Source organism: Astyanax mexicanus, chromosome 13 (assembly GCF_023375975.1).
Source record: "Astyanax mexicanus isolate ESR-SI-001 chromosome 13, AstMex3_surface, whole genome shotgun sequence".
Classification (NCBI taxonomy): Eukaryota; Metazoa; Chordata; class Actinopteri; order Characiformes; family Acestrorhamphidae; genus Astyanax; species Astyanax mexicanus.
The window spans coordinates 25,773,164-25,788,910 of NC_064420.1; the positions used below are offsets into that span (position 1 = coordinate 25,773,164).

The 15,747-nt window shown below is 37.6% G+C and overlaps 1 protein-coding gene across 2 annotated transcripts; it reads left to right on the plus strand.

Annotated features, from left to right (window-relative positions):
- The first annotated feature begins 682 nt into the window (after positions 1 to 682).
- On the plus strand, positions 683 to 15,094 carry mepceb (methylphosphate capping enzyme b). 2 transcript variants are annotated; one of them, XM_049463197.1, is made up of 5 exons: positions 683 to 971; positions 1,547 to 3,318; positions 7,286 to 7,504; positions 10,278 to 10,401; positions 14,716 to 15,094. In XM_049463197.1, the coding sequence occupies exons 2-5, from the start codon at positions 1,585 to 1,587 to the stop codon at positions 14,769 to 14,771; spliced, it is 2,133 nt and encodes a 710-aa protein (XP_049319154.1). In that variant the 5' UTR covers positions 683 to 971; positions 1,547 to 1,584; the 3' UTR covers positions 14,772 to 15,094. The 2 variants fall into 2 exon arrangements, with proteins under 2 accessions (XP_049319154.1, XP_007234173.3); XM_007234111.4 differs by having other exon boundaries at positions 684 to 1,433.
- The last annotated feature ends 653 nt before the right edge of the window (positions 15,095 to 15,747 follow it).

Here is a 15,747-nt window from a genome sequence, read left to right on the forward strand (position 1 = left end):
TATTTTAAAACTCTACTATCTATAATTCTACCTGAGTAATAAACATGTAATCGTGTAGTGATCATGTAGTGATCATTAGATTTGGCTTTACGAACTACAGTATTTCCGCGCTAAAACTGCATTCCCCAGAATCCCTCTCTCGCTGGACGCGATGAAGGGGGGTTAGTAAGTAGTTGATGGGGGAGGGGTGCCCAAGTGTATGGTAAAAATGTCGACAGAAACACATCAAACACCCTAAATATCTGAGCATATGAGAGTGTGATCAGTGCTGATAATTATGGCGGGGGTAAAATCGACGCTTTCAGCTCGGATAAGTCAATAAACGAGCTGATCGGGAAGGTTGTTTACACGGGAAATCGGTGGCCCGGTCAGATTCCTGACTGATTTTGAGCGGAACAGCTGAACAATCGGTTTAGGGAACCGACACGTTCGTCTTAATGTAAATTGTAGGGGGATGACGTGTCTGAGACGGGCGCTATTTTATCGATCCTGTTTCTGAAATGAGAGAAAGTTCACTGCGGAGCAGGCACAGCGCCGGCTACCTCAGGGGCGAGGGGCGGGAGTTGGTAGCACATGCCTTGGCTTAAAGCGACACGATTGGCCGCTTGGAGACGGGCAGGGTGCGTTCGCGCTTGTGATTGGCTGGAGCGCGTGTCGGTCGCTCTCCCCCCTGTAGCTTGTAGTGGGATATAAGAGCGTGTGTGTGGCTCTGTCTCTGCCTGAGATCCAGCAGCTCCCAGCTTTTATACACCGTTTCACAGAGCAGATAGAAAAAACAACGTCCACTTTCTGGCATTCACGCACACATCCATGTCGGGCTGACCGTGCTCGGGCGGTTTTTAACACATTCGTGTTAAAAAAAATATCGACTTTTTTTTTTACAGAAGCGTCACGGGTCTAGATCCCTTTTTTTAGACTTGGTGCGTTTTTGTTTTGGGGTACACGGGGTCACAGGACACGAGCACGATACGGTAAATTGTGTGTCGCTAAGTCAGATTTGTGGGTGTTTTTGTTTTTTGTTTTTTTTTGCTCTCTTTTCTCTGCAGAGAAGGAAGGCAGTTACTTGGGGGAGGGAAGCTCTCAGCCACAGCTCAGCTCAGCAGAGGAGAGGAGGCGGAGGCACTCGGCAAGGGAGGGAGGGAGAGGGGCGGGGCTTGGACTCTTCCATTCTGAGCTCTGAGTAGTTCATGCAGCATTATTAATGAGCTGCAGGACGCCTTCTTCATCCAGGGCCAGGTTTATTATTAAAGCACCCTTTTCTCCTTGGATCAAAGAGCTCGATCGGTCATGATGCCTAAAGACCCGCTGCATATCTGGCTGGATAGTTTGTGATCAGCGTAGATGAGCTGCAGTTACAGTAGAGCACATGTAGAATTCTACGGTGTGTAGAATCACATAAGAAGTGCATATAACTTTTATAAGTTTTAGTGCAAGTAAGTTAACAAGCATTATTATTAATACTATTAACATTACTATAATGTAAAGACACACAATGCTCATATATATGCTAATGCATTTCTCTCTTTTTTTCATTTCTCTCACATAGGGCCAATGCAGGCTGCAGGAGCAGATTGATGGAAGAAGATGATTGAAATGTCCATAGAGAAAGAGACTGTGTTAACAGGGGATGGGACGGGGGCTTTAAGTAGGCGTGGCAAAAGCCCAAGCCCGCCCATAAACATCAGTGCACCTTTTATGGCCAACATGGTGCTAGCAGAGCTGCGTGCTCCCCCAGAGGTGGAAGCTGAAGTTACTGAGGCTGTGAGAGTGAGGGGTGATGGTAAACCCTTGACGATGAAGAACGGCCTCCAGCCTGTACCTCAGCCCCAGTCTGGGCCTCAGCAGCAGCAGTCTGCTCAGAAACTGGGAAAGCGGCGCTACAGCATGAGCGCTGGCTTTAAACACCCCGGATTTAGCAAGCGCCGCCGCCGTGCTAACTCCGACTGTGAGCCTGTGCTCCCCACCAACTTTCTTCTGGGGGGCAACATCTTTGATCCCCTCAACCTCAACAGCCTGCTAGACGAGGAGGTGAACAAAGCACTGAACGCTGAGACACCAAAGTCCTCGCCCCTGCCTGCCAAAAGCAGGGAACCTGTAGAGATTCTGATCCCTAAAGACATTACCGACCCGCTGAACCTGAGCGGGAAAGGTGGGGATGCTCACGGAGGTGTTCTGGTGTCGCCCATGAAGATCGGCGGCGGTAGGCGGCGCCATAGGAACCGGCACCACGGTAGTGTCCAGCTTGAGGCCTCTGACCTAGAAAGGTCAAAAGGAGATGAAGCCATTAGGGCTCTATTTCCCGTGTCACGAATCGGGGACGGGCAGGTTGGTGATGTTCCAGAAGTGGCCAAAGAGGGCGCCACACTTCTAGACTTGGAACCTGTGGAGGAGTCACCACGTCCCTATGAACTCAACACATCCATCAACTGCAGGGATGAGGTGGTTCCGCCCATATTGCCTCGGCGGCGATCCAACACCTCCACTAGCTCTGCCCCTGCAGCTGGAACCAGTAACTTCACAAGCTCCGCCCACCCGTCCAAAAACCGCAAGCGCCGGCGCACCACTAGCCGTTCGGAACGACTGTCAATCACTCCAACTCCCACATCCAAACAGTGCTGTGCCGAAAAAGGACAAAGCCAAACGTCCTTTCACACACCAATTGTGAGTGGAGCCATAGGATTGCACCGTCCCGGTCCTCGCCAGGCCCTGCAAAACCGGCGGAAGCCACAGCGCAAATTCCAGTATGGTACCTACAGCCATTACTACGGGTACCAGACCCCGGCGCCGAGCAGGGATCCACGCCTGGCTGCTCTGAGGCCTGAATGGTTCCGTGGGAAAAAGGTGCTGGACATTGGATGCAATGTCGGGCACCTGACTCTTGCCATTGCCAAGCACTGGAGCCCTGCCCACATCCTGGGCCTGGACATAGACGGGCGGCTGGTGCATGCCGCACGGCAAAACCTTCGCCACTTCCTGTCTGAGCTGCAGAGACAGGAAGTGCAGAGTGGTTGTGTGGGCCATGGGGAGGCGAGAGGAGACAAGGTGCAGGAGGAGAAGCAGCAGCAGCAGGAGGACAGAACTGAGAGCACAAATAGACACACAAACACAAGGGAAATACCTGAGGATAACTCCAAGCGAAAGGCCTGTGAGGGGCAGGTGGGGGGTCAGGGGTCAGAGCTGATCCCATTAATGAAGCTGCAACTAGAACCGCTCCGCCCATTTCCTGTCTCCTTCAGACTGTGCAGGGGGCCCATTGCAGCCCCCCCACTACAGCCTCACACCCCTGGGCTCTTCCCCAACAACGTGTCCTTCATGAAGGTAAGACTGAGAGTGAGAGAGATAGAGAGAGAGAGAGAGAGAGAGAGAGAGAGAGAGAGAGAAAGAAAGACTGATAAAGAGTGGGAGATAGAACTGAGACATGAGCACCACTTGGTGGTCATGAGCATGGGTGCATGTTTTGGTGTCTTTTACACTTTAACACATTTACACACAGCTGCTCTGAGCTGCAACAGTAGCATTAATAAACAATAATTATGTACATATTTTCAAAGATGGATGAGGTAAAGCTTAACCAAAAAGTTTATTCACATCATATTTAACTGCAGATCATTTACAGTTAATTGTTTTGTAACTATTATGACCAGTTCTGTGTCATCGATACTCATGCACATATTGTTTTTTTGCAATTACTTTAACCCAATATTTGCTTTTAAGGATAGGTTTTGGTTAAAGGTGTGTCTGTGGGTCTGTATGTCTGTGTGTCTGCGTGTCTGTCTGAGGAAATTGAAACACCACCCCTTGTGGCTAGGAGATTTAATGTCTGTTTTAATTGCAACATAATAATAATAATAATAATAATAATAATAATAATAATAATAATAATAATAATAATAATAATAATAGTAATTATAATAATAATAATATTGTATATTGTAAATGCATGTATTTGTATTTCTGTTTGTATAGTGTGTGTGTGTGCGTGCGTGCGTGTGTGTGTGTACAGCTCTGGAAAAAAAAAATAAGAGACCACTTAAATTATAGGTTTCTTTGATTTCACCAAATTGAAAACCTCTGGAATATAGTCAAGAGGAAGATGAATGATCACAAGCCATCAAACCAAGCTGAACTGCTTGAATTGTTGCACCAGAAGATGCATAAAGTTATCAAAAAGCAGTGTGTAAGACTGGTGAAGGAGAACATGCCAATATGCATGAAACCTGTGATTAACAAAAACAGGGTTATTTCACCACATATTGATTTTTGAACTCTTAAAACGTTATGAATATGAACTTGTTTCTTTGCATTATTTAATGTCTGAAAGCTCTGCATCTTTTTTGTTATTTCAGGCCCTTTCTTATTTTCTGCAAATAAACGGTATAAATTACAATATTTTTAAAAGAGAAATGTTGTCCATAGTTTATAGAATAAAACAACAATGTTCATTTTACTCAAACATTTACCTATAAAAAGCAAAACAGAGAAACTGATTCAGAAACTGAAGTGGACTCTTAATATTTTGTGTGGGTGAGAGAGTACAAGAGGCAGGGGAATCTGAGGTGAAACTAAATCATGAGCCCCCCCCCTTGTGGTTGAGATGCGTGTTGTTATTCCTGTGATTTATTTATTTATTTGTGTGTGTGTGTGTGTGTGTGTGTGTGTGTGTAACAGTAGCCTGGGTTGTTACTGAGGGCAGATTGGTGCTGGGGTAATGTTTACTACAGTGGTGTTGACCATTGCGTAACTCACAACCTTGTAACAGATATTTATAATGATTCGCTTTCTGAACTCACAACTGTGTGTGGGTGTGTGTGTGTGTGTGGTCAGGAGACAGCCTGTAACTGAATGGCTGTAAGTGAACAGAGAGAGACGCTGATAGAATCGTGTTTTCTAATCTCTCTCTGGAGCTGATCAGCCTGAAGCAAAAACGGTCATAACAGCCTTTAACACCACCTACACATACACACCATGGGTGGAGTTCAAGTATACTTCTATGAGTAAAGATTTTTTTTTTTTATTTTTTTTTTTTTTTATTTTTTTTTTTTACAAGCAGTGTTTGGAGTGTTTGGGTTTTAGCATTAAGTCTGTTCTCTCTTGCAGACAGACCGTGTTGATTGACTGTTTTGCAGACAGGGATTAGGCCTACATTTGACTGCACAGCAGCGGGATTGTAGATTCTCCACTAATAAGAACGTGTAGTTTAGGTTTAGGCCTTATTCCTGTCCAGGGAACTGTGTCATAGGCCATGTTCATATTACCAACTTTACAGTAAAAATGTTTTCATTGCGGCTGCAGCTCAAGTGGCTCCCTGCTCCATAAGTATATTAGTACACTACTTAATATTTAAATGTTAGTGTGCTGCTTAAAGAACACTTCAACCTCTGAGTACTTTTTCCTCATGTCTGGGCATAGTAATTGTATACATTTCTACTTTTACTTGATCACTAACTCCAGATTAATATCTAATATATGTTTCTATTACAGCTGTTTACAACAGTAGATGCTAAGCTAATGTTAACAAATACTGGACAGTCACCAGTCTTTCATGACTCCCTTAAAAATACCCTAAATTTCAGTTTAAAAGTAACATATCGCAAACAGCAGGGTGTTAGGAAGATGTTGTAGTTCCAGTTTTATTCTAAATATAATATAAAAAATAAATATAATATCATTTATAAATGTTTGTGAAACATTTTAATGACCTTTCTGTAAAATCTTGCCACATTTAGTTAAAATCTTTTTTTGTAAGTAATTTATTCATTATCAATCTCCTTAAAGGATTTTTAACCACAGGAGCTCATTTGGAATGACCACTCACCATGTGCTGCAATCCATAATAGCTATAAATATGACACATTTTTAATAAATTAACTAAATTCTCTGGCTGCTATATTATACATCTCTCTCCAAAACATCACTGACCATCAGTAAATTTTGCATTTCATTTGGAAATCAAGGGACCTAGAGGAAGAGTGGAGAGGCACACAGTCCAAGCTGCTTGAGGTCTAGTGTGAAGTTTCCACAATCAGTGATAAAACTCATTGTAAAACACATGTTGAGCATGTTAAGGAAATTAATTAATTTTAACATAAATCATGGTCACACTAAATTCCTTTTTTTTTAAAAGCCACAGTCAATTTATCTGGATAAAAAAACTTTATCTTTAACTTTAGATTGCTTAATCAAAGTGTTTTAATTGTCTGAATAAAAAAAATTGAGTTCTTCTCCATGGCAGCACAGCTGAACTTTTCCCAGCAGTGTTTATTATGGTTAGCGGGAGAGACGCTGTGTGAATCAGCTGTGCTCGGGGGAACCAGTGTTCTGTCGAGTTATGCTACCCATCAATATGTGCTTCTTTACACCACTGTGCATGCTCCCACCAACAGTTTTTTTGTATGATTTGATGTTCAAGTTTTTATTGGAAACATTAAACAATCTGCTTAAATGTAAAAAAAAACAAAAAAAAAACATGTAAATAGCAAGAAAACTATAAAAATATGGTTTATAGTCACCTATATGACCATAACCTTTTAACAGTAAAGAAAAAAATGGATTGTAGAAACCTATGTCTCTTGTTCTTGAAAATGTTTTATGGGGTGGTCTGAACAAATACTGCCTTAAAGGTCCAAATTATTATTTGGAATAATAATTCATTAAAAAGATTTAATTTATGATTTGTTGTACTTTTTTACATCACATAAATAAAAGTAACTATGTAACTTTTACTCAAAGTAAATTTAAAATTGAGTACTTTTTTACTTTTACTCAAGTAGATTTTAAGATGGGTACTTTTACTTTTACTTGAGTAGAATTTTAGCAAAGTAAAGGTACTTTTACTCAATTACAATTTGTCAGTACTTTTTCCACCTCTGAACATTCTTAACACTTGAACAAATGCAAAAGCAATGTTCTTTTTTCATCATGTTGAAATTGGCCTGTTAAAAAAAAAAAACATATTTACATACATAAATACATACACTCAGCATGTGTATTTTTAAGCATAAGAGGAAGAAGAAAAGCAGGGTGTTATAAAGAAGATGTAAAACTAAATACAGTGTCTCTAGGCTGTTTCTCTAAATGATGTTGCACTAATTAGAACATTTAATGGATAGTCTGATTACAGAAAGATGAGGTTGAGGTGATCAGCTTTATCTGGGATATGAGATGTTTGGAAATTAACCTGTCTTCTCTATGTTAGGACTGTGTTAGGAGCTCAGCATTACATCTCCTAGAAGTTCTGTGTAACAATGAACTCTCTGTGTCTCTGTCTCTGTGTGTTTGTGCGCAGGGGAACTATGTACCAGAGAGCGAGGCAGGTGTGATGTCCCAGCGTGCAGAGTATGATGTCATCCTGTGCCTAAGCGTAACTAAGTGGGTGCACCTGAACTGGGGTGATCTGGGACTGCAGCGGCTCTTTAAACGAGCCTACAGACATCTCACCCCCGGAGGAGTTTTCCTTCTGGAGGCCCAGCCCTGGAGCTCCTACAGCAAGAGGAAGAGACTGACGGTAAGGGAGGAGGGAGGGGACATATTCCTGTACATAAGACTGGAGTAGTAGGGTGTCATTTATATCATAATAACAGTATACAGCTCTAGAAAAAAATAAGAGACCATTTAAAAATGTTGAGTTTTCTTTTTTTGATTTTACCAAATTGAAACCTCTGAAATATAATCAAGAGGAAGATATGATCACAAGCCATCAAACCAAACTGAACTGCTTGAATTTTCGCACCAGGAGTGCCATAAAGTTATCCAAAAGCAGTGTGTAAGACTGGTGGAGGAGAACATGCCAATATGCAAAAAAACAGGCTTATTCCACCAAATAGTGATTTCTGAACTCTTAAAACGGTGTGAATATGAACTTGTTTTCTTTGCATTATTTGAGGTCTGAAAGCTCTGCATCTTTTTTGTTATTTTCGCCATTTCTCATTTTCTGCAAATAAATGCTCTAAATGAAAATATTTTTATTTGGAATTTGGGAGAAATGTTGTCTGTAGTTTGTTGTCTGTAGTTTGTTGAGGAGTAAAATGAGCAAAAAAAATGTTTTATCCTACATTTACCTACACTGCAAAAAACTAAATCTTAGCAAGTGAAATTTTCTAAATTTAAGGCAATAAATCTTATTTTCTTTTCTGATTAGACTTTTTGTCTTACTAAGCATTGTAAGTGTTAGATTATTTTGCTTATTTTAGGGATAATTATCTTAATCATTCTTACTTAGAATTTGTAACTTATTTTAAGTAATTTGAACTCAAAATAAGCACAATCAAGCAGCATTATTAGTTGTTCTGATTCTTGTGTCCAAAAACAGTGACTTCTTTCCTTGATTTAGGTGTAACTTTACTCATTTTGAGATTTTGCCATTGCTTTTTGTAAGAAATCTTACTAAGAACATTTTGCTTACCCCATTGGCAGATTCTTTTTCTTAAAATACATATATTTGTCTTTATTTGCATATATTTTGTCTAGTTTTTGCCAATGGATTTTTTTTTTGCAGTGTATAAATAGCTAAATCAGAGAAACTGATTCAGAAACTGAAGTGGTCTCTTAATTTTATCCAGAGCTGTATATAATATTAATTAACAGGTATTCTAAGTATTTTCTATTTAGTATCATGTTTTATTATGGGAAATAATGATACATGAGGCCAAATTAATTCTGCCTAATTTAATCAAATTCGCCTTCTGGCCGTATAAACAGCATACTCTGTTTTCTTGATTTGGAGCAAGGTCTAAAAATCAAATTAAGAATTCAAAAGATAATGAGAGCTGGATTTTAGTGCAGTAATCATATTTCTCAGAGCATGCATTCTCTTAATTGGAGTATTCTTGGTATTCTCAGTTTGTGCATGTGTGAAAACCTTTTATATTTAGACCATTATAGTGGTGAGCAGTGTTTAACAGAGCACTGCAAGATGGAGAGAAGCACTTTCAGAGAGCAGTCTTCTATCAATCTGACATACAGCAAGCCTTTAGAATTTTCTATTGTTCTTATATTTCTGCACAAGAAATTTTACTAAGAACATCATCAGATTTTTACTTCTCTTCCCCTAAAAGTAGATAAAGAGAACCTAGTTAAACAAATGAGACAAAAATAATAAACTTGGTCATTTGTTTATCGAGGAAAAGGATCCAATATTACATATTTGAGTGGCAAAAGTATGTGAACCTTTGCTGTCAGGATCTGGCACGAATTTGTAGTAATGGCTGCAATGAAACGTTTCATGATACGTGATACTCTTCCACAAAGGTGTTGTGAGGAGCAGACTTTGATATATCCCTGTTCTTTAAATAAAACAGGCTCCGCCCACTCACACCTGATTATTTCCATTTGATTGAAAACACCTAATTCACCTCTAATTCAACTTCAAACTAACTGCTAATCCTAGAGATTCAAATACTTTTGACACTCACAAATATGAAATATTGGATCATTTTTCACAGTGTAAACCCATAGATAGTAAAGTGTGTATAAATGCACTTCCTGTGCACATCCTGTGTACTATGTTGCCCCTTTAGCACTAGATGGCGCTAAATGTAAAGCAAATCAGACGCATTACTTAACTGCGCATTTACCAGGTTCTCTATGGATCTACAAATGTTTAAAATGGTGTTAATCTAGATTAATGCTAAATGTAGGTAAGGCTAGGTGTAACCAGGTGTAAATATTATACGTATATATTTTTTTTCCAATCCTGTGCCACTATCCTTTGGCCTCACCACCACCCCACCTTATGGGGACCATAACGTTTTTTTATGTAAACATTTTGTGCATTTATATATATATTTTTTCCTGCCTCATTATCATTTTTCTATTTGTAATTAAAAAAAATTAAAGTAGGTCCCCATTACTTCCCTCCCACCACCCATATTCCCAAAACTAAAGCTACACATGGAGGATTACATATCAAACATAAATAAGACCTCTATAGACACAGACAAACAGACACAGACATGATCGACAAAGACCAACACTACAAAATATATATGGAGCTTACAATTCACAAGCTGTAATAAGGGAAATGCCTAGTTATATAACCTACAAAATAGACAAAAAAGTCATTCCAAATTTGGTATGATATGAAAAAAGATGGAGTTAGGTCTTGATGTATCGTAGAAAGTATGATTAAAATTCATCAAATAGTTTTAGTACTGTTTTTTTTTACTTGCAGTCATTCTCTCCAGCTGGGCAGTATGGGCATGTATTGTTAAATAAGGGCAAGCCATATACAGAATCTGTATGAATGTCTCTTCAGTAACACAGCTTTGTATGTTTTTTAGGAAACCACCTTTAGAAACTACAACAGTATTCGGCTCAGACCGGACCAGTTCAGCACCTACCTCACCTCTGAGGTGGGCTTTACCAGCTACGAGCTCATCAGCACTCCCAACAGCTGTCCTAAAGGTAGACCGCCATGATCATCTTGCATGCTTTTTTTTTTTTTTTTTTTGGTGTGTGTTTGTAGAAACTCCAGGGGCTTTATTTGTAAAGGGTGCATACGCTTAAAAACAGGACTGAAATGTGCGTGTGCAACATTTCATGCAAGAACTGTGATTCATAAATAAATACAGTACTTGGTGTATAAATGAGCGCACATTTAGGCAAGGTCAAAAGATTGCAGAGAGATCAGAAATTGGTGACATCATGTGGTGAAGCACGGAACTGCAAGTAAATGTGCAAAATATCTTCACATATTTTATTTCATAGTTGCTTGCTGTATCTTATTCTGCGTTATATCATCGCTGTCCAATACAAAAAAAACAAGTATCTCCGATACAGCTATTTTAAAAGAGAGTTAAAACCTAATTTTAGGGAATTTCTATTGGTCCATTCATCAAGAAATTTTCAGACCATGTAGGGGAAAATTTGTGTGTTCAAGTTATGTAGTAAACTAAAAAGCCACAAAATATATATATATATATATTTGCATGGCTTTATACATGTTTGTGACTTACTGTACTGTTAGGAGTACATATAATATAATATCAAACATTAATGCTTTAAATTAAGTGTTTGATCACTATTGGGTTTGCTTTTTCCCTCAAAAAATACCCAATATATGAAGAAATCATACTTTATTAGCAGAAAAACAAGTAAAGAATGTAAACAATAGACATTAAAAAGAGATAGAACCAACAACTTTTTAAATATATCTTAAATAGTTCCATAAACACTATAAACAGACCTAAAATACTCGTTAAAATAGCGTTGAATATTCAAGAGATATTTCTCAAAAGCTCTATTGCACGTGTTAGACACAAGCTTAATATCAATTGACAATATATTATTATTAAAGCCATTTGAGGCATTAAAGTATTTTAGTATCTGTTTATCAGTTTATCACAATTCCCTTGGTTCTCAAGTTAACGAATACATTCAGTTCAGTATGTATTTATATTATCCTTCACGCTACAGTATAAATATATTTAAAAGGGCTATAGTTACTCATATTGCAAGGAGCAGCAGCAGAAGAAGAAGCTTCAGGAGTTCTGTTCTCATGTTTCTCAAAGCAGGACAGCCTGAGACTTCACCAGAGCTGGTGAATCTGAAAACTTTTATTAACCTCTGGTGCAGCCACATGTTGGCTAAAACCACTAAACAACAATACGTTCTTGCTCCTCGCACTCTAAAAACTAGGTTTTCTACTTCACATTCTCCAAAATTTCCATTCTTTGTGGTGTGTTCCTCTGTTATCCCGCACAGGATGAATGGGGAATCCTACATTTTAAATATTCATTGAGTGATTTTCATGGACCTTTTATGGGTTAGAGTGGGTGTGATGCGAAGGCGGAATACGAAGCTGGGTCATCTGGGCACGTTGAAAGTGTTTAGATTTAGTATATTTAGTTTAGTGGGTGTTTTAAAGTTGTTTTCGTACTTCTTTTTAAAGTTTTTTTTTTAAGCTGATTTTCAGTGAATGCAGTCTGATTCCTTAATATATTGTGTAATTTTGTGAGACAAAGTGAACCCATAGTAATTAAAACCTTAGTGTTTGATATTATATGCACTCATAACAGTCAATAGTATATAGCTGCAGCCCCGGAGACTGCAGTTTTAAGACCTTGCATCTATCTATCTATCTATCTATCTATCTATCTATCTATCTATCTATCTATCTATCTATCTATCTATCTATCTATCTATCTATCTATCTATCTATCTATCTATCTATCTATCTATCTATCTATCTATCTATCTATCTATCTATCTATCTATCTATCTATCTATCTATCTATCTATCTATCTATCTATCTATCTATCTATCTATCTATCTATCTATCTATCTATCTATCTATCTATCTATCTATCTATCTATCTATCTATCTATCTATCTATCTATCTATCTATCTATCTATCTATCTATCTATCTATCTATCTATCTATCTATCTATCTATCTATCTATCTATCTATCTATCTATCTATCTATCTATCTATCTATCTATCTATCTATCTATCTATCTATCTATCTATCTATCTATCTATCTATCTATCTATCTATCTATCTATCTATCTATCTATCTATCTATCTATCTATCTATCTATCTATCTATCTATCTATCTATCTATCTATCTATCGTCTTAGAACTCCCAACTACATCTCAGTGACACAAGGAAGACATGGTGCTATAATATGTATTTGTTATCTGTAATGGAGCCAAACTACTTTTCAAAAGATTTAAATATTTTTGAAACTTCAAACTAGGGGTGGCCAATATTATATCCTATACAATATATTGTGGCACAGAAATATCATGATATTAAAAATCCATATCGTGATCATAGGGCTGTTCTGTCTTAAAAGTAGTCTATTATTTACTGTGAAGCTTTAGGTGTATTTATTGTATAATTGTTTTAGTTTGCAGTTTATATGCATGCACTAAATATTCTGCAGTATTTTTTGCTGCATTATATTATTTTATGCTATATTATTTATTTTGCCACATAATGATTCTGCTGTTATACTCTTGTACTATATTCCTGAAATTAATTAATTATTTTTCTGTTTTTCTATATCGCCAAGTATATCGTTATCGCTAGAATACCCAGAAATATCGTGATATTATTTTAGAGCCATACCGCCCACCCCTACTTCAAACTACTCTAGTGTCTATTAGAGCTGGGCGATATTGAGAAAAAAAAACTCAATATTCTTCAAATATATGAGCAATTCTCAATTATGTTTACGATTTACGATTTTCAGTTCTTATATTTAAAAAAAAATGTAAACAGACAGCACCATTTAAAATAAGGCATAACTATTGTTCCCTTTAAATTGAATTTGAAGTATTTTTTTTAACGAATAGTAAGCAGCCCCCTTCAAACTTACATGCAGCTTTTATATTGAAGATCGTACAAACATAACCTAAATGTTATATGCAGACAGGATCATAAAATTACTATTACAAATGACAACACATATTATTCAAGATTATTAACTTAACTATTGATTTAAATAAGTATTCAATGTTACACCCAAGACAGTGGGCTAACATTACACTGATTTAATGTACTGAAACGTAGTAAACATATTCTTTGTCATCTTTTAAAATTCAATCTATGTGCTAAGCGGAACTAATTACCATACCGCGATATTCTTTTTAATTAAAGAATAACTAACAGGCTAATAGGTGTTTTGAAGCAAGCTATCTTTGGTTAAAACGTAATGTTAGGTGCTTGTAATGCTTTTTAGGTTAACATTACGTGTATTGTCACAATCTGTGTACAGAATTACATTGATGTCCAATTCAAACCATCTAAATATTTTAGTACATTTAATGTAGGCCATGACCTGATTCACATTCCGACTGTAATCCATTGTGTCCACGATCACTTTTTTTAGGTGGCAGTAGAGTTGGTTTTTTAAAAAATCAGATTTTTAGATTTAAATCGTTTTTTTACCCCTACTAAAATCTCCTAAAAGTCGCTAAATGACGTCATCACCTAATTTGCATAATACATAGTTTTTAAACTTTAAAGGATTAACACTGTGAGAGAGAAAAAAGTGAGTAAAAAACATGATACAAATATACTTCAACAAATGAACAACTTCTGTTGCTTTTTAAATAGGCAGTCATGTCTCAAAATAACTTTATTTTTATGTAAATTACATTAATCAGTTTTTTGCTGTGTTGTTAAATGTTATTATAAGAGCAGTTTTTTATTTTATTACTTTTTTAAAAAAAAAATTTTTAGCTTTCTTAAGTTTTCTTTATTTTTAAACCTATTATAGACAAATTGTTGAATAGCTTTTTACAAAAAAGGAGACACTGTGGAGGAGGTGAGTGACAGGCTACATGGGGAATGAGGTGAGTGACTGACTGAGACTGTGTGAGTTAAATTCAGTGAGTTTTTTTTTTCGTGTCACACGCGCGGAAGAGAGGGGCGGGGCTAAGCTTAGGGGAGCGTCGGTGGTGAAAATTAAAACTCTGAGATAATCGATTTTCTCAAAAACACATTGTCCTTAACTGTAAATTCGAATTAATCAATAAAATCGATTAATCGCCCAGCTCTAGGTGGCAGTCCTAAAAAAAAGGCAGGGTCCTAAAACTGCAGTCTCCGGGGCTGCAGCTATACCCTTCTCATAACTGTAGAAGAATGTCATTAACCATTTGTGCAAAAAAATATAAATAGATAATAATAATAATAAAAAAATACTGTGATATACCTTAAAACCGTCTGAATCTTGCAATTGAATTGCTTTTGTTTTCTCCTCTCAGGTCTCCAGAGGCCGATTTACCTGTTCCACAAAGGCCCCGCCTCCAGCAGGAAGTGAGGAACCCGACGGTCGGTGTGGATGTTCTGAATGTTTCTTCTACGATGTTTCTTCATCAGAACTGTGATGATGTTCCTCAGCACTTTCCTCAGGAGGAACCGCTGCTCTGTCAGCCTCTTTCTGGAGGTGCTGAACCCCCAAGTTTAAATGTCTTACAGTTACACTCACACTCAGCTTCACACACTCATTTACAGCTTTTAGAGAAAAGAGAGAGAGACTGTTCCGATGGACAGAGAGAAAGAAGAGAAAGAACATATCCTCATGTGCTGATGGACTAACAGAGAAGTGTGTTTCTAATCTTTTTATTAAAGACATTAAACCCATCAGTCTGTTCTTCATGTTTGTTTGGATATATTTTATATTGAACGTGGTTCCAGACTCTGCATGTTCTCTGAGGGTGAAAAGCTCGAGTAAAGCTCATAGGACATCTGATTTTGATGAATGTGTTTGTGTGCGCGCGCGCGTGTGTGTGAGGCAGTGTGTGTGTGTGTGTATATGTTTTTGAATGTGTTCAGTGTTAAGATTAAATGATTCTTGAGGTGAAGGATTGCGTCTCTGATTGTTCTCTCCAGAAGACTCTTCTCCAGAAGCTGGATGCTCCTACATCGTTTTTCTGCTAAAAGTGCTAAATTTAGTTTTTTTTTTTTACCGTGACTTGCAAAAGAATTCATATCTCTTGGGATTTTTTTTATATTTTGTCACCTTACAACCACAAACTTGTGCTTTACCACAAACAACCACAAAATGTACTTTATTGAGATTTTAAGTCAAAGACAAACACAAAGTAGCACATAATTGTAAAGTTTAAATAAAATGAAAATTGTGGTCAAATAAAATCTAAAATGTGTGTGAAAGTATTCAGCCCCCCTATATCCATACTTATTAGAGCCACCATTCACTGCAGTTACAGCTGCAAGTCTTTTAGGGTTCGTCTCTATCAGCATTGCACAGCAAGAGGCTGATATTTTAGCCCATT